A 22,894-nucleotide genomic window follows, 5' to 3' on the forward strand; every position below is an offset into this window, starting at 1 on the left:
GGCCCGGGGGGCTGCTGTCCTTCCCGCCCCGCAATGAACCCCCCGTCGGCAGCCGGTGAGGACAAGGGGGCTGCAGGCAGCGGCAGCTGCTGCCGAGGAGCCGAGGGCGGCGGGGACACAAGGAGCTCGGCGGCCGCCGCCGAGGAGGAGATGGGAGTCGCCGGCCAGAAGGAAGAGTCCCTGGAAGAAAAGCTGAGGAACTTAACCTTCAGGAAGCAGGTGTCCTACAGGTGGGTGAGGGCGGGGGAGAGGGGCTCCCGAGCCCAGACACGCGCCCCTGGCACCAGGCTCGGGAGTCCGGGGGTTTGGATGGGGGGACTCCTGGAGCCGCAGGAAAAGGGCTCCAGCCTTGGAAGTTTCCCTGGTGGCTGCTGCAAGCTCTCCCTTCAGCGCTGCATTTTTGCTGCCCTGGAAATAGCTGAGAGGAGGCACCAAGTTGGTAGCTTGAACCACTCCAGCAGGTAGGAATGGGCAAGTGGGGGAGCTCAGGCTGAGATGCGGGGACCCCCAGTAGCCCACTGAGCTGGCTCTGGTGGTCTCCAGGAGCAGACAGACAGCTTTGAGGAAGGTGGTGGTGGGCTTTGGGAGGGAGAGAGCTTCCACAAGAAAGACACTTACTCAGTGGGCTCAAATATAGAGAAAGTGATATAGGAAATAATCTTTTGGCCAAGTTAATGTCAAAAAATTATATATAAATGGTGTGTGTGTGTGTGTAGTGTGTGTATGTATGCATATCCATGTTTTATATATATGCGTTTATATGTTTGTGTAGGTATATTAGTATGCTTGTCCATGAAACATGTGATATTGTGGCAGTTGGTTCTGATGTAGTCTTTGCATGGAGTGCCCTGACAGCAGGCTGTGGGAGTTATGCTGTCAGAATGATGTTGCAGAGTCAGGGATTAGGGTGAGGGCAGCACCATAATTGTCTGTGTTGCTTTTAGTTTCCCCAGTCAATCTGGATTACACTAAAAAAGAAACCATGATCTTGTTTACGATAACCCTCCAAATAGGTAGAGAGCATTAGGGGGTGTGTGTGTGTGCAGACTTCAGGATTAGCCAAAGAGGGTCAGAAATACTGCCTGACTGTCAGGGGAGTGGAGTGATTCTTGAGTTTTGCTGTTTAGAATAAAATTAAGGCTGCTTATCATTTCTTGGGCCTCAAAACATTTATTAGAAAGGGGTCACAAAAACATTTTCCTGTGGCATTGTTGCTTCTGATCAGGATTTCTCTATGGAAAGTGTCATGAAGAGCAAGTCTCCTTTCTCTCCCCCTCAACTCCCCAGTGAGTCATTATGTAAGCATTAGCAGATGACAAGGTGTGTGGGTGGTTATACCGAATACCCACACAGCTTGGCTGATTTGTGAGGCAGAAGACCAAAGGCTAAGCATGTCCAAACACCTGGAAAGTGTGGGCATTTGGTATAACTGAAGTGTGGTGTTGCTTTTATGACTTTTTTTTTCATTTTGTCACAATGCATTTACACCATATACTCAACTAGATTCCTCTTTCAAAAATACATTTCTGTGACTTCATAACTAGGACATGCTAATAGAGTCCTTCCTTATTTAGGTTACCGGTTACCATCTGCTCCCAAGTCAGTAACTATTGAAAATTGTTACTGTTTAAGAGGTGTTTGGCTCATGTCAGAGAAGTTGGTGGCCTCAGTCTAGTTCTAGATGATTTACAACCACATGTTCCCCCCAAAACCCATCACATATGACCCCACACCTGTCATGGGTGAGCCACATTAACTTGAGGGTGGAAGAAGATCATATAGCTGCTACTATTCTGCCTTTAGAATAAAATAAGACTTCTGTGGCCAGGGCTGTCAGCTCAGCAACTTTCACTAGCACTGAGGTGCTTCTTAAAAATACTTTTGGGCTGTCCCCTTATATTCTAGTCAGGTTAATAATGCTGCTCTCTCTCTCTCTCTCAGTAATGGTTTAAAATGATGTAATTACATACTTGTGGGGAGATGTTGCCCCTCCATAGTTAAAGTTGAATTTAGATAATAGCTCATGTGTGGGTAGAGAATATTTCTTCTGACTTTGAGTAAGGGGTGACTGTTTAGCTGATGAGAATAAAGCTGTGAGTGATTCATACTGGGCTGTCCTTAGTGAGTGACACTGGCCTCCTCTTGAACTATTTGTGTATATAGCATCTTTCAGTATTTTTATAACTTTATTACAGTAGGTTTTTTAAAATTGTACATTTCGTGGCAGCAGCTTGTGCCAGTTGCAGCTGAAGACCGGGAACTCCACAGGTGGGTTAATAAGCTAGGGAGGGTCAGTTCTAAATGTTGACATCTGCCACCAACTTGCTTTTGGTGCAAGAGGGATGTGGTTTGCAGTAGATTTGGGAAGTGTTTCTATTCAAGCTGTATACGTTCACTTCATTTGATTAGTTTGGGTATCTTATACTTACAAATCTATTTGTAACATGTTCTCTTTCCCTGGTATTGTGAAGTATGAGGAGCCTTTTCACTGGGTCCCCCAGATTTCTGTACTGTGCATATGTAAGGGTTTCATAATAAATGTACATTGGGAAGAATAGTGGGATTTCTTCCCCCTTCCTTTCCCCACATATGTGTGAGCATGCAGCAAGTCCTGAACCTTTAGAAATGGGAGGTTTTCTCAGTAGCTTTTAAATAACCATTTCTGGAGGCATATTATTCATTCTGCTTGATTTAGACTGAGAAAGGGAAAATAAATTCTCAATGCATCCCGGGATTTCCACGCACTTTTTTTTTTGGAACTGATTTCCTGCAAGGAATGTTCCTTTCTTTCATTTACCCATAGAGCAAACACCAGAATCAAAGACTTGTACAAAGCACTGCTGGTGAGTTTGTTTTTTCCCCCTCTTAAAATTACTACCTTTCTTTCTCTGCAAATTATGGTGCTGCAATGGATTTATAAATGCAAATGACTATATAATACGCAGGAAACTCTATTTATATTGGCACTTGGACTCCTTCACACAATAGTACAATAGAAATTATTCAAAGCACCACACTGGCTTTCAAATGGTTCATTTAGGGTTGTCTTTGTGTGTGTGTATTATATTGACACACAAGCATACATCTGTATTTATATGTACATAAAAGAATATAGCAGGAACATGCTTAAAATAGCCCAGACCCATGCAAATAAATGTAAAAACTGCATTAGTGACAAGTGGCCAAGTGGAACATGAGTGTCAAGGAAGGGGGTGAGATGTTTTTCCCATAAAGGGTGGGTGGGGAGTGGGGGGAGGGGGAAGAGAGAAAAAGGGGGAAAAAAAGAAAGAAAGGAATTTTTTTAATGTGCTGTGTTTGTATGCCTCTTTCCTGTCATACACAACAACCTGGGCTGTACATGAATTTTGTTTACTTTTTCTTAGTTCCATTACTTTCGTCCTCCCATTTAGTTGCTAAGCAACAGCTGTTTCCTTGTAAGAAGATCTAGTTAGGGTAATTATGTAGTTACTGTGAAAATATAACTTGTTAATTTCACAGGGGCTATGCCATAACTATAATAAACAACCTAGTTTAGACGTAAATGTTTGCATTCATGTGACCAGTGTATCTGAGTACAGGGATTGATTTATTAAATTGGTAATGAAGTTGTGTAATATATGCATACATGGGCATATTTGTCCCTTTATATAGTGAAATCTAATCAGTATTTGGGATTTAGAGAAGACCACATAACAAATTGCTTTGTGTCTTTAGGCATGTTGCACATAGTGCTCCAAAATCAATTAAGTGTATTGTATTGCCAACTCTCATCTACCATATTCAGTCTATACCAAGAGAATGTTTGCAGAGCTACTAGAGGAAAAAACATTTTGTTTACTCCAAAAGCTGCTCATACTATTAGGATAGATGATTGCTTGCTATTTTCCTCCCAGCAATGTATTTATATACACAGTGGGAATGTGGAACTTATCTGTGCTTGTGCATAAGATAGTGTGTATGTTGAGTATGTATATGTGCATATGTACAGTCAGTTTAAGTAGATCTTCATTTGCAGATGGGGTACTTGCCCTTCTAACTTTGATTAGTCATTTTCAGGCTTGGGGTAGTCTCAATACATAGTTATGTGAAGCAAGTTCTGGGCTTTGCTGCTAGACCTTAACTATCAAGTAACATGTATCTTACGGTCTCTTTAGCAACATTGTAAAAAAGCATTGTGGGTGTGTGGCATTTTCTCTAAATCAAGAATATGTGACCAGCCCCAGTGGCTGTTTGGTCTACATGAAAGTTGAGGAAATGGTCTGCCTTGTGAGCCCAGTTCAGGCATCTACATTGGGAAGTCCTCTTCCATATCTGGGACTTTACATTGGAATACAAGCACCCAAGCAGCCATTTTAATGCTGATTTTTACTGCCCAAATATTGTGGTAAGCATCTTAAGCAATTAAATATGAATATTGGGCTTACAAATTGAAGTTTATCATTGTTTACATATATTGATTTAATGAAATATTCACCTCCATCCTCCACAGAAATTGGCAAAAACAGATGCCCCTCCCACAAAGCAAAAGCTCTGCTAACTCTGGTCCTTCTAGGAGCACTACCCCTAAAATCACAAGACCTAGCTGGACATTTAATTAGCTGTGTTGAGTTTTTTGGATGTTACCACATAAAGGTGCTGGGAAAGCTTCCTCCCATCCACCCATAATTTTTACCAGAATTTTGCCTCTGCAAACTCCATATATTTCACTTAAAAGGGACACTATCAACTTAACTTTAGTCCACACTTTATTTTTTTTGTTAAAAGCAGCTTTTGTCAAACTGACGATCAGTAGAAATGCTTCCACTAAAGAAAACAGCCAATGAAAGGTTTAAGATAGACATCATCCTGACACATTTGAAACCCCAAACCATAGCAGGTTTATAAACCTTAAAATTAAACTGAGTATAAACAAAAGGGAAACTGCACTCTCTTGGTTATCATTATTTAAGTGGGTTTTCATTATTTAAGTGGAGAGAAATATTAAAAAAGTAATCAAGGTGTATAAATCTTGACAAGGACATTGGCTCTTCTTTCACTTCTAATACTTAGTGCTATTAAAAATATGAAGTATTTGACACATGGAATATGAAGGTAAGGTTTCTGTTTTTTTAAAAGTTGTCAGTTGCAGTCTTTTAAAAGTTAAAGTGAAATTCACCAGAGAACTTTCCTATGAATAGGTTATGTAGTCCATAAATTTAATTCTGTCTTCACCTTGACCTGTGGGAGACAACCTTTATTTGATGGAGTGTTAAACAGGCTTTAGTAACCTTAGCAGTGTATGGCTTTTGCTCAGGGGTTTGTCAAGGATGTTTGGACCAGGAGCTACAATGAATGAGCCCTGCACTGCTAATATGTAGCAGCCTGGCTACTCACTCATCATGCATTGTATTTGGCTAATGCAGCCTGCCCTGATAGGAAACAATGTTGTTTCAGTTTTACTAATAGAAGTGGTTGGGGGTGGTGTTTCTGTGTTACTGAGTCTGTTTAAAGTCTAGTTCCACTCAGAAAAGTGACTCTTTAAAATTGGCAGTTGGAATTTCCATGATTATTATTTGTCAGCAATGGCCACAAAACCCAGGGAGGCTCTGGTCAGATGGAACTAGTCACTAGCTGATACACGGCAAAGACCAAGAGGTGCTTTGATACTACAATGATTAATGTGGTATAAATACTTAGCTGGATAAGTCTGGAGCTAAGGGGGAGTCTCTGGACCACAACAGAATTGCAGAGAGTAGACCAGAACCTCTGTCACTCACTTGGAAATGTGATAATTCTCACAAAACTCCTGTAGGTCTCACTTCACTTCTCAGTGAAAATTGAGTAGTAGAGACAGTGCTATGGTGACATCTCATACTACTAAGACTTCATTACTTTTACAGAATGACAGCACATTTGCTAATGTACCACGAAGCATTATAAATAATTAAAACTGAATTACATTTGTCAAAATAAAATAAAAAACCTTCTGTGATGGAGTATCTTTGATCTTTTAATCATGTTGTTTGCTTACTCTCAACATTATCTAATCCTTAATTGGTCTCCCAGTCAGCAACATGAATTACAAACGTAATCCTATATCAAAATGGCAGGAGATGAATTTTTACACATCCTTTAACACATGTCAAAAAGTAAGTTTCAGGTACTGGCTCAATCCCATGACAGCCGCTTACAACCTTCTTCTATTGAGTTGCATGTAACACTGTTATGGTACACACTGACATATGATGTTTCAAACTACTTTGCCTTCCCCTTGAAGAATTACCACTTTTTTATAATTTACTGCAAAATGCATCAACTTCATGCTTTTGGGTACATGGTGGGGCCTCCAAAGAGCTCTCCTTCAAACTATTTATAATGCTTTGAGAAGGGAAGTGGAGGTTCTGAGTTCTGCTTCCCTATTCCTATACTCACTCTCTTTTTCTGTTTTGCTTTGTGACACATACCTTCAAGATGACTGATCTAATGGCATAGCAGTGTAGTGCTCCATGATGATGTACAGGAGAATCAAGCCTGTTAGAGAATTATAGTGGGCAGGTTGCACCAAATCAGTGGGGAGCCAGGGAAATAACTTGTTCTAGTGGCTAGTGCTTAGGTCTGGGGCTGAGGAAACCCGAGTTCTATTCCCAGTTGTGTCACTAACTAGCTGTGTAATGTTTGGAACAAAGTACTTGATCCAAAACTCTCAATAGGGTACTTTAGCTTTCAGGCACCCAACTTAATGTATATGGGGTCCAATTTTCAAAGATGCTGAGCTCCTACAGCTTCTTTTGACTTCATTTTAGAATTCTGGGTGCTCAGCACCCCTGAAAATCAGGCCCTGGATGTCTCAATATGGGCACCTAAAATTACTGGCCACTTCTGGAAAATTTAGACCGTGTATCCGACTTGCCCCATTTGATACATGGGGATAATACTTGTTCATTTTTGTAAACCTCTGTAATATTCGCCCAGATTCAGCAAGGTACAGTATTTTACTTGTGCTTACCTTTAAGCACATAAGTAGTCACATTGACTGCAATGGAACTACTCTAAATGCTTATCTGGTTTGATGAATCAGGGCCTGTATAAGTGCATAATAAAGTGTTATTTAGCATAGGTACAAAACTATAGTCTAGGATTGCCTGGCAACTGCCCCAGGTGAAAAGCATAAGCTAATGAAAGCTGAATCAGTGCCACACAGGGTGAGAACACCTTCATTATTGTTATTCCCATGGAGTACACAATCCAATAATCCACATGTCTCACCTGAGACAGTATCAGTGTTGACAAAATGATTTTCATGCAATCTCATGTAGCTTCTTCCAGCTTTTTATTTGGTTGAACTTGGCTCTCTGGTCAGGCTGCTGGGAAGCTGACACGTAGATGCAAAACTACCTTCTGTGCGCTTTCCAACTCACTAATTCTCTGGCTTATTTTGCTGTAAATCCAGCACAGTCCTAGCATGTGACACTGATAATCAGTCAAAGGCTTTCCCAGATATTAAAAAACAAAAGCAAGCAGGAGAGACTTGCAGCTCTCTTGGCAGCTGCTTCTAGCTGCAGTGTTGTCAAGAGGAGTCTTGTCTTGAAATGAAATGGGGTGTGGGGAAGAGGAACCCCTTTCAGTGGTGTTGGTCTACAAGGGTTTGCACACCATGTTTTGGCTGGAGTGATAATATTAGCTCAATCATATTGCTCACCTGAGTGCCCTAATGGGTTTTCTTTCCTGTGCTCTGGGAGTTCTGAGCAGTTTGACCAATCATCACCCACATCAGAGAGAACCTGCCTAGGGGTGGAAGAGGTGAAGAATGGCAAATCAAAAAATAGAGCGAAAGTGGAGTGTCTTTCTGTGAGCGTGTGTGTACACAGAGGCTGTAGGAGTCTGTGACTATGGGTCTGTGATGAGTAATTCATGGGATTCTGTTTGTGTGGGCAGGAAAGATGATATGTGAATAACTTCATCTGTATGCAGAAGGGTGTATATTTGAGTGTGTGTGTGTGTGTGTGTGTGTGTGTGTGTATTTTTGACTGATGTAGGTATGTATGTTGTGTATGTTTGACCTATGCTATGTATTTTGTAGGCTGTGTTGTAAAAATCATCTGTGGTGTGTGTGTGATGGAGAGAGAACTTAGCTCTGTACTAAATCTTTCTGTGGGCTTAATGTGTGCGGCACAGCCTATGAATGTGAGAACATAGGTCTGGGCTGTGTAGTCTTTGGGCTCTGTACATGTGTGCTTTATGTGACTGTATATGGAGGAATAAGAAGAGACATCATTAGCAACCATTGTTTTACTAACCCTTGTTTATGGATTACTGTGTTTTTCCTTTATTCAGCTTTCCTTTCAGCTGTGGTCATTCATATTTATGTATATAGAATGTGAATGTTTTTGCACAAAGTGAAGGCCCTTGGTCTTCTGAACTACCTCATTTCTGGCCTCATTTCTGATTGAAGGTGTTATGCCAAGAAGGGTCACATCTCAGAGCTGACAATTAATGACTTTAAACCAGACTGATTAGGCTTCTACTGGTTTAGACGGATTCTTTTTCTTACTCTTCTCACAGTTTCCCCTCTTATTCCTTACACCAGCTAACCATCCTTAGTACAAGGGATTGAATGCATCTGACTGGTTCTTTGCCCTGCCTCCCACCACTGGTTCTTCCATGGGACAAGAATTTCAGAATCACTTCTCTACCGGGGTGTCTCAATGATAGCATCTTGAACTTCCAGGGAAGCGATCAGGATGGTCTAGCTATGCCTGTATGTTATCAAACAAGAAAGATGAGAAATTTCAGTGAGTTCATGTGCTGGTCTGTTGTCCTCTTGAAACCTGGTTTTGCCTTCTGGTTTTATATGAAATGTAGCATTTTTTGGGGACAGAGTTGGGAAGATTGTTACGGATTCTTATCCTTGCTGCCAGTGAAGATTTGCTCATATTACAAAACAATCATGCAATTTTGTACTCTTGGAGGTCTCTGCTGAGGAGAGGCCCATAAGTGGATTATCAGGCAGTGTGGTGGATCAGGACTTTGGGTGCAATGAAAGAGTTTCATTGGGGGGCGGGGGGGGGGGGGAACCCCTGTGCTATATTTGTCATACCGGCTTGCTCCAGGTATGATTGGTCCCTCACTTTGACAAGCCTCAAAAGTTAACACTTCTCTGTCACGCTCCACCCAAGGTCCTCAAAAAGCTTTAAAAATAATTCATTAAGCTGTACAAAAATCTCTCTGTGATAGGGAAGTATTATCCCCATTTTATAAATGGGAAAAACTGAGACACAGAAGGATAAAGTGACTTGCTCAAGGTCACACACAAAGTCTGTGACAAAACTGGGAATAGAACCTAGAGCCCTGATTCTTAATCATATGCCTTTAACTACAAAAGTGTTCCTTCACTTCAAAAGGAAATAAGAGAATCAAGACAGCGACTTTCAGAAAAAATGTGGGAGGGGGAGAGTCAGAGGGCAGGCAGGTGCAAGAACATTATCACTTCATCTCATTAGTGGCGTGCACATTTTCAAATTTTGGGCTTCAAATTATTTGCATGTTGAATGATTGTGGCAGTTCATTTTTAAAGAACTACATTAGCTGCTGGCCACCATTGGGTAGCGTGTAGTGTCCCAGATTTCTGAGACCCTGCAAGTAGTACACTAAGATGACTCACTGTGAAAGTTAAGAACGAGCAGCTTTATTAAATACTTCCTAACTGGATATCCGGAATTCATGATCATTGGCTATTGTGCTATTATTTTCTTGATAAAAGGAGGATGGCTTTAGACACTGAGATGGACTCTGACACTGCTCTGGTGTGCTCGGCGTGACATTTCTGGGAAGGCCACCGGGTCTCAGAATTGTGAATTGGGGATGAGCTGTTGGGATTGGTAATGAGATCCAAAACTTCTTGTCTCCTGGCTACCAGCTCAAAGCCAGCTCAGGTTGGTAATGGCAGAAGCCATTGCTGTCCAAAGGCTGTTTGGTGGGTTGTGTGAGATGACTCATAAATAACAGAAGATAGAGATTGAAAAGACCATCTCAATGAAAAGGCTGCCCTTGCTAATAGCTTCATCTGCAAGGCCCAGGATTGAATGGGAATAGAGTTGGGTCGGATGAAGCATGATAACTTCCCCCACCATTTCCCATCCTATACCTGTGTGAAGGAATACAGGGCACGAGTACTTACAGGATTTCAATCTTTTGGGCTGCCAGTCATGCACATTTCACCAGCACTGAATTCACATAAAAACAGTGTGTAATTGCACAGGAGATAGTGGTCGATGACCCTAGAACAGAGCTGGGTTTGACAGCATGGATCCATTTTAAAGACCGTATTGGTGGGATGGGGCATTTATCCAGTGGTGGGAACCTCATTTGGGAGACATGAGCTCTATTTCTGGTTTTCTTGGGAAACACTTGACTGGCAGGAGTTGGGAGTGGAGACCTTGGGCTCATCTCACGGAAGGGCAAGGAGGTGAGAACCTTCTCAACGTCACCCCCATCAATTTGAGAAGTGGATATGCCCTTAAAAATCATGCCACCTTTTCACTGCCAGGATTATGAGTGTGCTGTGTGGGTGTGAAACAGGCTATGCTAGTCACCGTGTGTAAGAGGAGTGAGCGGGGAAGCTCTGGCTGGGACATGTTTAGTCCTCACAAGGAGAAACAGAAGAACTTGTGGTATTAAAAACAACTTTGTGTGTAAATCTTTTGCTTGTGAAAGACACCATGCTTTTTATGTGATGTTCCTTCACTCCCCAAACAAGTGCTCCAGCATTTGGCTTTTCTGAAAGGTGGAATGAAATCACATGTTCTGATGGCCCGATAGTCCTTTCCAAATTGTATGCCATATGGGAATTTGACCCTTTGGGGTACACTTTCAGAGTGGTGCGTGGTAGGGGAAGGTTGAACTGCACATATCCCATCAAAGCTGATGAGAGTTGTGCCACTTGGAATCCCACTATGTTTAGAAACTGGTCCCTTATGCTGTTTTATCATGCGCTCCAGGGTGCTGGGACGACTCTGGGGGCTGGGGAAGAGAGAGAAAATGAAATGGCTTTCAAGCTTCTTAGCATAAAAAGATGTCAGAGAAGCATTCTCATCACGATACTGTATCATTACTTTATTTCATTAGCCTGCTAATGAGTTTCCTTTGAGGGTGGTAATGGGGGTAGTTCTTATGCTCTTATCTAATTACCAAACGATCCCATGAGTATGTCTGTGTAAAACTTTTTGTTGAGAAAACCCACTGGATTTCATTACAAACTAAGGACTGCATCCTATGAGGTTTCTGAGTGTGGATCTCTCCTACTGATGTCAGTGGGGTTCCTTGTGTGGGGAGCTTGCAGGGTCAGGCCCTCAGCTTTTGCAGATTTTAGGCTGAGTTATAGTTTTGAGTCGACACGCAAGGAGACTAAGAGTTATAGACTTTGACTTTAAGGCCAGAAGGGACCATCATGATCATTTAATCTGACCTCCTGCATATCGCAGGCCACAGAACCTCACCTACCCACTGCTCCAGTATGCTTATAACCTCTGACTGAGTTACGGAAGTCCTCAAATCTTGATGTAAAGACTTCAGTTACAGAGAATCCACCATTTACTCTAGTTAAGACCCATGGCTTCCCCACAAACCCAAGTTAAACTCCACAGATGTGGACAAGTTTCATTGTGAGTTTTGAGGGTCATTGGACTCTGAAACACAAAGTGAAATGCAGGGGCTGTGTACAAACCCACGCAGACTGGAAGCAAAGGAAAAGTGCCTTTGATACCTTTACCTGGAGGGATGTTTCTCATACAGTACCTGTGTAATTTCTGCTGCTCAGACTCACAGGACTTCGAACCCCACTGTAGTTTTGAAGTCACCTTCAAAGTGACATTGACGAAGGAGTCAGCAGTGCCCAAGCAGCCTGAATCTTCAGGAGCATTGGGCTTTGTGTCAGATCAGAGGAAAGCCATGTTTTATTCTTCATTTTGCCTCTGCAGGTAGCCAGCAGATTCAGCTGTCACTCTTTCTTCCAGGCCAATATATTTTGCTTTGGGTTGAATAGTTTTATTTAATTTTTGTTTCTGGCAATTTTTTTATCATGATAGAAAATTTAATTTCTCAGTGCCCTCCCTTCTCCCTGACTACCACCCCTCTGTCTCTTTCTCTCTGCCACTGTACTTCTCACTGTTTCCTTCCCTGGCTTGTTGCTCTGCTTACCTGGAATCTGCCGTTGTCCTTCCTGCTGCATTCCGATGGTTACCAGAACAGCTATGCTCTGCACACGGTGTGGTGTTCCTCGAGTTGCATGGCAGTGGAGACGTGGATGAAGAACACACATGTGTACACGTATTGCACTTCACATTCCATAGTGAATGGCTATATTTGTTATTCAACCTGCTTGAGATCAGCTTCTTCCTGTCTCTTGTGGCTGGCATAGGCTTGATAGTTCTGTGCTGCTCGGTGGCTTTACTGTCAGGAAGCTCAGCATAAGCTGTTTTCCCCCCACCATGATATGTTTGCAGTTATGGAATTCCTTAAGTCCTAAAAAGACAGGATATGTTGCAGTGATCACAAATTGGCATAGGCACCTTATTTGTAAAAGGCGGATGAGAGAGCCTGATTTTGGAGTTCCCCGATTAGCATGAGAAAAATCTGTCCCTCTCCCTCCCACAGAAAAATCGCCCTTTCATAAAGCTGTTAGTGGGGAGTGCTGGAAACCATCAGTGCAGAGAATCCTGTGTCGTACTGCAACCAGGATCCATATTACAAGCAAATAATAGGCCAGTCAGGATAGCAATTTGAACATCATGCTTATTCTCGTTTGGTGCTATAGGGAGTCTTGATGGGCTATTTTTGGCCCTGGATATCTGGAACAGCTACCTGTCTTTCATTTCATGTTTCCGTGATGTAGGTCATCATATTGCTAAGATGACTAATCATTTCATCATATGGCAAGTCGGGGTGCCCCCAGAAATTTTTCACATGGTATGCCGCAGGCCTTCCTGCTGCCCCTTTCCCGGAGGGCTCCCCCATAGAGGCACTCACCACAGCGCTCCATACTTGTAGCAGAGGTCTTGAAGCTGTCACTGAGTGAGTCCTGCTAGAAGTGGGGTGAGGCCAGGCAGGCCCCTTGGTGGTGGTGGGGAGCCCTGGTACAGGAACTGTCCCCATGGCTGTGGCCAGGCGGAGCAGTGCTAGCTACCCCACTGCCCACTCAGATTTGGCCCCGAAGGGGCTGCCCCACATCATGATGGAGGGACTGCAGGGGCCAAATGTGGGTGGGCAGTGATGCTGCCAGCGCTGCTTCTCACCACTTCTTTGGGGCCAGCTCTTGCACTAGGAGGGTCCAACACTGATGTCTTGGCACCATTGCCAATGGTATGCACTATGCACAATGTGTGTGTGTGATTGTCTGCACCACTGTCGGCAGTGGGGAGAGGGCTACTCAGTTTCCATGTCTAAGCAAGAGAGATCAAGAACTGACTAGACTGAAATGGGGGTTGAGGGATAGTTGGTGTCAGCTGTAATACTGGGTCCATTAGAAGCTGGATTGGGACCAATAATTCATTTCACATAGGCCATCAAGCAACTAACTGATCATGTTCAGACACAGTTGATGTGGTCTGTGATCAAACCAATGACCTAGAGGTGAAAGTCCTCTTCCCTCACTATCAGTTCCTTGAGCTTTCCAGTCTCCCAAGTGGTTGTCTTCAAAAGTGGGGGGAAACAATTGTACACTGAGGAGTATGCTGTGGTTTTAAGCCCCCTTTAGAGGGGAACGTGGGGAAGCTATGCAGCTGGAGGAATTGTGGCTGGCTCAGAATTCCTCCTTGGGCTCTGGAGGGGAGTGTATACTCGGGGAGAAGTTCCACCACCTTCTGGCCAGGATGCAGCCATGCACTACCAGCGAGTGGGCTCAGCTCTGCTGGCTCATGACCAAGTCCATGGCCTTGCCCATGCTTCGCCCCTTTGGGGAGACTGGCACCACCAATGACACTAACCAAGAGCTGCACCTCTGCTTCCCAGTTACATTCCATCAGGCTGAAGTGCATGGTCTGAAGCTGGAGACAGCTTCTTGTGTCTTCTTTTCTTTCTGTCATGCACCTGTATTGTCCAGTGCAGGGCACAATCTAGCCTGGAGTGTGTGCTCTCCAGCTAGGATGTCTGTTTCACATAAGACTCATGCATGGCTTTTCTCTTTTTTTTTAAGTCAATTTCTATTCCTTTGTAATTACACTGTGCCCTATACATTTTTAGACTGAGACCTCTGATGAGTTTGCTGATTGTTCTTCATAGACAGGAGAGATTTCTAGTGCACGTTCAGCTGTTTTTATTTTGACAGTATGGTCATCCAGATAAACAAGATTCAGTCAATTCAGTTCCAAGTGGTGCATTAGGCTCCAAGCTGTTCATTGCAATTTCTCATTTCAAATCTAGGGAAGGTGCCAGAGATCAGGTAGCAATGAAGTTTAGGGAAAAGCCTCCACTAATCTCTCTCACTGATCATGCTGTCCCTTCTCCTTTCCCCAGAGTGGAAGAGGAAGACAGCGAAATGTGGTTCTGTCATCTGCTTTGATAGGATTATGAAAACACCATCAACCTGTCAGTCAATGGCTGCTTAGCTTTGCAATTCCCACCTTTCTGAGGGAGGTTTTGTGCTCAATGTTTTTGTTAAAATCTGACGTTGTATTGAATTAAAGTAATGCAGCCATAAAAACTGAGTGCAGAAAAAGAGAAACCCATAGCCATTGAAGCCCTCAATGCTGGCTCCTTTCTTCCCCCTCCTGCTTACCCTCTCCTCTGCCATTTTGCATTCTGGACCTAGAGATTTTGAAGGAGATGAAGGAACAGGTGTTGTTATCTAAATGCTTTTGTCATTGATTCTATCTGAAGAAGTGAGGTTTTTACCCACGAAAGCTTATGCCCAAATAAATCTGTTAGTCTTTAAGGTGCCACCAGACTCCTTGTTGTTATTGGGGTTGTGTACTTCTTTCTCCTCTGATGTAATGATAACTAATAACATAATGTTAGAGGGGGAAAAAAAGTCAGTCTTGTGCTTATGAAGGGTGCTGTGTTGATACACCCTAGAAGCTGAGGGCCTCTGTTTGTTCACAAGAAAGGAGCACCACAGATAGCAGCCATGTAACCTTCCATCATGCACTAAATATGTCTCAGCCCCAAGTTAGTGGAGTGAGAGGATCGTTTAATTTCTGTTCAGCCATTGGCTTCTCTCTCTCCTGAGCCTTCCAAGAGGATGCCATCTTTTTAATAGTGGATTTTGTTTGTTAGGGACGGGACAAGAGCCCAGCTTCTTTCGTGTAGAGTGTTAAGCAGCCACCTGATGGTATTGCCCTTCTGTCACCAATGCTCATTTTGCCACTTTTCAACTGTACATCTCTCTGAATGAAAACCCTGTGTCCATGCCTCCTACAGGACACAGGGTGCATGAGGAGATGTGCTAGGAAAGCTCAGACATGTTCCTAATGTCAGGCCGTAGAAAGAAGCACCAACAGGGAGTCGTCATTGTGGCCCTGATCAGACTTTCAGGCATTTTCAGCCAGTTAATGTTGGAATCCCAATACTTACCCTCTCAGAGAGCTCACACAAGCAACAGTGGGACAGGGGAAAATTTGAGAGGTGATTGGGGTACAGAAAGAATGGTACCAGCTGTGAACAAATACTACAGATAAGGCTATCTATCAGCATGACTTTTGAGCTTAGAAAAGTCCATTTTTGTGTGTGTGTGTGACAAAGAGAGAGGGGACAGGGCTTTTTTTCCTTTGAGCCCATGGCCCCAGTTTTCTGCTAATCCACATGAGGTGCGGGAGAAAAAGAAGTTAACTCTTCTCCAACAGAAGAAGCACACTGCTGTCTCAGAAAAGTCATGCAACAGTGTGTCAGGATTCCAGTCCTCCTTTCATGCTGACACTACTGCAGAAAGTGCAGCTCTGAACTAGAAAATCTTCTGGCTCTTGTACAGGGAAGTCCATGAGTTGGCAGTCTTTCCCCCCAACCCCAATGCCTTGTTTATGCTTCTCTCTGACTGGGTATCATCTTCTACCCCTCCTCCATCTGATTGTTGCAGCTGGAGCATTGTTCTGATTCAGTCATTCTGAAGATGACTTTGTCAGGTGTTGAGAATGCTATTTGCTTGATGGAAATGTTGGGCCCATTGTGAATCTGTTCTAACAGCTCTTCACAGCAAGGCTGTAAAACAATGAGGAAAATTTACTACACATTCACACAAGCCATCTTCTATTATGTATCAAACATAAATAATACCGGTATAAATGCAAAATAGTGAGATCATCTCAAACTATCTATTCAAGGTAGCATTAAACATGCACAGACAAAATAGAGGATGTCAACTCTCAGCTCTTTAATGATAGAGGTATACAAACAAGTAGATAATACAAACAAGCAGTTAGGCTTAAAGAATGCATCACAGTGGAGTCTTCTGATCAGTGGGTGTACGTATGTAAAAGCTTAAGAGGTATCTCAGAGACTTTTGCAAAGGATCTATTCAAACAAAGCAGCAATGAGAAAACACATGGGTATCTCCCAAAATAATAACAAAAACAAAAAATTCTCTATCAAAACTAAAACATAGAGAAGAGGGTATGTGAACAGCAGATACTATCTCTGGAGGTACTATGATATATATAATGCCATTGTAGTTCAAATCTGACCCAGGTTGGTAGTGACTAGAGCTGATTAAATTTTCTAAGGGAACATTTCCCCATTGGAAAATGCAGTTTTGTTGAAACTGAAACTTTCTGTGGGAATGTGTCAGTTTTGATGAAATTTTGTTTTGACTTTTCTTTTTTAAAAAGCATTTTGATATTTATTTTATATTATTATATCATAATATAAAATAAAGCCAGACTTGGAATGATTGACCCAAAATGATTCCCCTCCCCCCAAAATTTCACTTAAGTGGGATATTTTGAAGGTTTTGTTTTTGTTCTGATTCAGAATGAGTTTCAGCTAACTCTAGTAATGGCCAAAAGTAATTATCTGAAGGCTGGTGGCCTATATGAAATGAGTTGGATCATCAATTTTCCATTGGAAAAGGGTCTGTTACAGGAACTAGTACTACATTTAACACTAATTAATACCGTCACTGGTAGCTTCTGCAGAGAGGAGACTGAACTACCGTCTGACCATTGGAGGTGGACCGTCCAGGTCAGGGTTGAGGTGCATTGACAGGGCAACACAGGGAAGCCTGCATTATTGCTGGTTACAGAGTAGCAGCCGTGTTAGTCTGTATCCGCAAAAAGAACAGGAGTACTTGTGGCACCTTAGAGACTTACAAATTTATTTGAGCAGAAGCTTTTGTGGGCTACAGCCCACTTGCATCCGAAGAAGTAGGCTGTAGCCCACGAAAGCTTATGCTCAAATGAATTTGTTAGTCTTTAAGGTGCCACAAGTACACCTGTTCATTTTGCATTATTGCTGTTCACACTACTCTATACCTGTTCTGTGGATATAGAGAGAGCTCATTCCCCAGGGCTGTCAAACCAGCACTTTTTCTGGAGACTAAATGAATAATAGAAAGTTTTAAAGTTAAATTACAAAAGTTATTTTATTTTTCCTTTCTCAGAGAATATTAACTGTCTGGAATTCTTTGCTCCTGTCAGAATCCACCTCAATGGGATTTAAGAAAGAAACAGGCCGTTATTGGACATTAACTCTGTCTTGTGGGAATAACTAGGATTAGATGCTCGGTTATGATTATTGCTCACATAGGTACACAGAACAAAATTAATCTCTAATTTTAGGGCTGGGAAGGCATTTCCCTGAAGGATCAGGCCTAATAGGTGTTGGGCTTAACTAGTCCATCTCCAACCAGTCTGGGGCAGGGAACAATGAGCCAGCTTGTTGGGAATGACTGTTATACTTGGTGAAAGGTGCGTATGTTGGGATGGAACACTCACCCATCTTTACAGCTCCCAAGTGTCCACTTTTATGGGCCAGTCTCAATTTTTGATCACCCCTTAAAATTAGCATAGTTCTTACGAACAATACACATTTATTAATCTCATTGGAATGATAAAAACTAAATTTAAGAAAAAACTAAAGGGGAAACCAGATATGTATACCTCATCAATGGCATTTGAGAATTATTGATATTGTGATTGATGGAGTCTGGATGGTTGCTGATATTTGGGTCTTTTGATTCCTTTTTCTTTTCTCTCTTTGTAACTCTTGTTTGCTGGAAAGTTAAAAAAAAACCATGCCGCTAAAATGGAAAAGGACTAGAGAAGGCTACTGTAAATTACTTAAGGCATTGGAGTGTTTGTGATTATTCTGCAGAAGGAAAGATGATAGTCTGAGGTTATTTAGTTTGAGTGGAATAAAAGGATATAAAATAAGTGTGCTCAGGGGCTTCTCCTTTCTGTGCCCTATATAATTGTTTTTTTCATGTGCATTTATTAGGGAATTTACTGCTGCAGGAAATCATCGAAGCAAAATGTTTAGCAGGATTCAAAGAAGTATGAGACTTTAATATGAACATGAATCACATTTGCTGCCAGGCTCACTACTAACTACATTCAAAAAGTTATAATAGTTACCAACCTTCATGCTTCACGGTGCAAAGGGGTCACCTGCAGAGGTTGGAGAGGAATAGTCTTCTTTTTGTGATATAGTTTTCCACATTTGACTAGGGTACATTGCTCTTTGTTTTTCTGGTTGCCCACCTCTGAGATATCAGGTATTGGCCACCTCTGGAGGCAAAATGCTGGACTTGATGGGCCAGTGGTTTGATCAGGCATAACAGCTGTTATGGATTTAAACAAATACATAAATAAGAAGCTAATTCTATTTACGGTATGCTTCTACCTAAAATTATAATCCTGTTTGACATCACAACTGGTTGCCGTGGAAACAATTATGGTGTCATAAAAAGAGGATTAATTATGAGTTTTAAGTGAGGAGTAAGCAGCTGGAACAGATGCCTTTTAAAAAACAAAACAAAGCTTCTGTTTTTATACAAAACGTTGTTCCAAATAAAGAACAAGGCTCAGAGAAAAGAAGTAGATATACAATAGAAGAACAGAATTGTTTCTAAAAAAAAAAAATATTGCTTTAAGTTTTCCAGGATGTATCAGCTAGCAGCTTTGTAAACCAGCTTGAGAGAAAAAGAGAGAGCCACAGATTTCCCTGGCATGGACTATCCATGTGTGAATCCACACTCACTTCTCCCGTGTATTTTTTTTAATTTCCCTTTTTAGGTGTGGAAAAATATATGCCATTGGGGTTAATGTTCTACTACAATTTACTTGAGGAATAAACACTGGGGCCTAAAAGTAATACCATTTTTAAAAGAATTGAAATCAAAGTAGCTTAACCACTTCATTGCTGACATGATTGTGAAAGGCCACTTTACCCTCTAATGAGTTTTGTCTTTGTAGCTGGTTATATCAGGAACATCGTGACTTCTGGAGCTAGAATATTGCAGAATTGGTGTCTGATAACTTAGCTTTTGCCTCATTTGCTCCTAAAGGCTAGTTAGCAGAGAGAGCAAATTGAATCAGGCAAGTGTGGATGTTCTGTCCCAAGATCCTAGGAACTGACCTGAAGCACTATATGAAATGTTCAGCCAATCAGATAATTTGCTTTCAACAGCCCCTTGGCCCATTTCGTCAGTGCAATGGCCAGTAGACCATTTCCATTGATGTGGTGGGGAGGGTATTACTATGTTTCGGTACGTTTTACACAGTAAAGCTGGAAGAATTTGAATTGCCTTTCTAGTATCTGCTGGTTTCTTCTCTCCAGTCAGTGTGTCTTGCATTCTGTCAGAGCAAGACAACAACTGCTTCGTTTTGACTTGCTGCTGCTGCTACTGTTGTTGTGATCCAGACTGCTCAGCAGCGATGTTTTAGTAGAAGACCTGTTGAGCAGTTATTACTATATAATGGGGGAAGGGGGGGGTGGATGTCATGTAAGAGAGTAGCCGAGGGTGACACTGGGATGGCAACGGCTGGCAAGAAAGTGCCTGCAGGTTTATGCGTGGGCGCGAGTTTGTTGCTTCTGTTTTGTTTCTCTCTTGTGTCATTTAGTTAACTCATGTTTGGGGGGCAGAGGGCGTGTGTATGGGAAATGGAATGTAGAACAGCAGATTTTTCTAGGGACCTGGTCAATGTTCCCTCTAATTTTTCCCATCCATGTGCAGAATGAATTTTGTTATATGCACCAATGTGGAGGTGATGTGTGGCAGGGTGGGGCCAACGGGTTCGGGGTGTGGGAGGGGGCTCAGGGCTGGGGCAGAGGGTTGAGGTGCAGGGGGTGAGGGCTTCGTCTGGGGCTGCAGGCTCTGGGGTGGAGTCAGGGATGAGGGGTTTGAGGTGCTGGCTGCCCAGGGATGCGTCGGGGAGAGAGAATTCTCCCCAGCCCTCTCTCTCCCCGCAGCAGCACCTGGGCTGGGGTAGAGCGTCACTCCCCAGCTGCGGCAGCCCCAGGGCTGAGGGAGTCCTCTCTCCCTGCCGGAGCTGATGGGGAAAGGCATCTCTCCCACTGCAGCCCTGGAGCAGGGGAGTCACTGCAGCCCCACATGCCCCAAGCTCCCTTATCACCATTGCCCACCTCACCCCATGCCCCTGAGTGCAGTGTGCACACTTGCGCAGCCACCATACAGGTGTGCACCTTAGAGGGAACGTAGGACCTGGTTGCCTCAGTCATAATGTCTCCCCATTTTCAGCTCACCAGTTGTTAAGTCTTTAAGAGTAAAGCTCATTTTACAACTATTCTGAGAATTTACCAAAAGTATTACCCAGGTTGCTCCGGTTTGCCAGCATAACAATCTATACACAAAATGCCTATATGACAGCATGTGGGGGATCACACTGTGCCACTGCTTGTGTTGCCATTTTTTAAGACTGTCTCTCTCTTAGCATTCATCCCTGAGCTCATCCCTTGGCACCTTTAATATTAATTTCTACAATTGCCTGCATAAGCATTTTCTGTTTTCAAGAAATTAAAAATGCTTTACACTTGCTTTACAGTTTCCAAACACTGTACAGAAACAAGTGAATCCGTGCTACAGCCGTGTGAGGGAAGGGGGCAAGCTATTATCACCCTCATTTTACAGAAGAGAAAACTGAGGAATAGAGGGCAGCTTTCTCAAAAGCTTGGGGGAGATGCAAATAGCCTTTTGGGTACCTAGTTAAGGACTCAAATGGGTGTTGGGCTCAAAGCTGCTGTTTATTCAGGCCCAAGTTTTCTGAGTTCCCAATGGCTCAAATACTCCTAGGTGGTGGGTGGGGGTGTAATTTGGAGGATGAGTAACCAGAGACCATTTCCAGCGGGTACAGCTGGGCCACTCAACAGCTGCTCAAAAGTGAATTTTGCTAGAGGCAGAGTGAAGAGATTCAGGTTTGGATGCTCAAACAGCCACCCCTCCTTGGCTGCTCTGCAGTCTGTTATTCCTGAGGGAAATCTGCGCCACTGCACATGCACAGAATTTATGTCCCCCGCAGATTTCTTTGCTTCCCCACAGAAAAATGACTTTCTGATGGGGAAGCAAAGGGATGCCACAAGAGCAGTCATGAGATCTTCCCCAGCAGTATGTTTCGGGTGCCCAGGGCAGCCAGCAGAGATGTAAATCACTGTGGGGCATATGGCGGGACTGAGGAAGACCTGGTTGGTGGCTCCTAGGCTCAGCAGCTAGTCCTGGCTGGGCTGGGCAGGATGGGACTTCCTCTTCCCCTGCACGGCATCCGGGGCCGTGTCAGACCCATCCCCAGATTCCTCCCCTGGCTGTAGGAAGCTCTGCAAACTCCCCCTCCACCCCGCTTCCTGCACCCATCGCCTCTCAGCTGCAGGGGGTGGGATCACTGTACAGGGAACTGCTTCCCCATCCGCCTAACCCCCGTGCATCCAGACCCTCCCAGTGAGTCTCACCTCCCCCACCCCCAGAACCTCCCCCCCCCAACAAGTCCCACTCCTCCCTGCACCTAGACCACCCTGATGAGCCGCCTGGAGCCACACCCTACTGAGCCCCAACCAGCTGCACCTGGGTCCACCACATGGAGTCCCACTCGCCCAGCATCTGAATTCCCCTCACTGAGCCCCCCACACCAAGACTCCCCTGCCAAGCTCTATCCCCCCCAGTCTCCCCCCTACTATCCCCCTCAGATCCCCCACTGCACCTGGATCTCCCACTGAGCTGCCTGCACCTGGATTCCCCCACACTAAGTCCCTCCACACTTGGATCCTGCCTTGCTGAGCCTGTCTGCCCACACCTGGTGCACCTGGCATGGAGGGGGAGGGCCCTGGGGTGTTTCTGGGATAGGCCCGGTCCTTGCGCTGTCTAAGGGTTGGGTGCAGCCTCATCGCTGAGTCCATGTCCCGGGGGGGGGGTGTAGCTGAACAGTGATCTCCTACCTCTGTGCAGCCAGTGGCCTGTGCTCCCCAGTGCCATGCTGGAGCCTCCACATTTATTTGACAAATAAGATCTGCAAAATTTTGCAGAATTTTAAAATATTGTGTGCAGAATTTTAAATTTTTTGGCGCAGAATGACCTCACGGGTAAGAGTCTGTGCACTTAGAAACAGACACTGAGTAGGGACACCTCCCCCTACCCACCCACACCTGAGTGATGGACAGAAAGAGAGGGGGTGGGGTAGGGTTGCTGTGGAATTCCTGATTCTTTGGTTAGCCTGGGTCTTAACTGGCATATAGCGTAAATTAAAGCAGCCTCAGTGTGACTTAAACCAGGCTGCCTATGGCTTTAAAGGACCATTGTGATAAACAGGAATAACCAGAAAGTAGTGTTGGCAACACTCTCTTTTTACCAGCCTCACTGGGAGATGTGGTAGGGGCTTGGGGCATATAGAGTTGCTATCTTGATCTAAACCACTCATGTATTTGCCCTACACAGGGGAGTTTCCAGCTGGCCAGATCCGTCAGTTTTATGGCCCATTTGCTCTAGTGA

The 22,894-nt window shown here is 43.7% G+C and overlaps 1 protein-coding gene across 1 annotated transcript in view; it reads left to right on the forward strand.

The window, feature by feature from the left end:
- The window catches only part of DGKI (diacylglycerol kinase iota), a 286,719-nt gene continuing 263,825 nt past the window's right edge, over nucleotides 1–22,894 (forward strand). The window contains exon 1 of the mRNA XM_054034123.1: nucleotides 1–230. Coding sequence (XP_053890098.1) covers nucleotides 34–230 — 197 coding nt within the window. The 5' untranslated portion in view covers nucleotides 1–33. The remainder of the gene's footprint in view (nucleotides 231–22,894) is intronic.

Source organism: Malaclemys terrapin, chromosome 1, assembly GCF_027887155.1.
Source record: "Malaclemys terrapin pileata isolate rMalTer1 chromosome 1, rMalTer1.hap1, whole genome shotgun sequence".
Taxonomy (NCBI): Eukaryota; Metazoa; Chordata; order Testudines; family Emydidae; genus Malaclemys; species Malaclemys terrapin.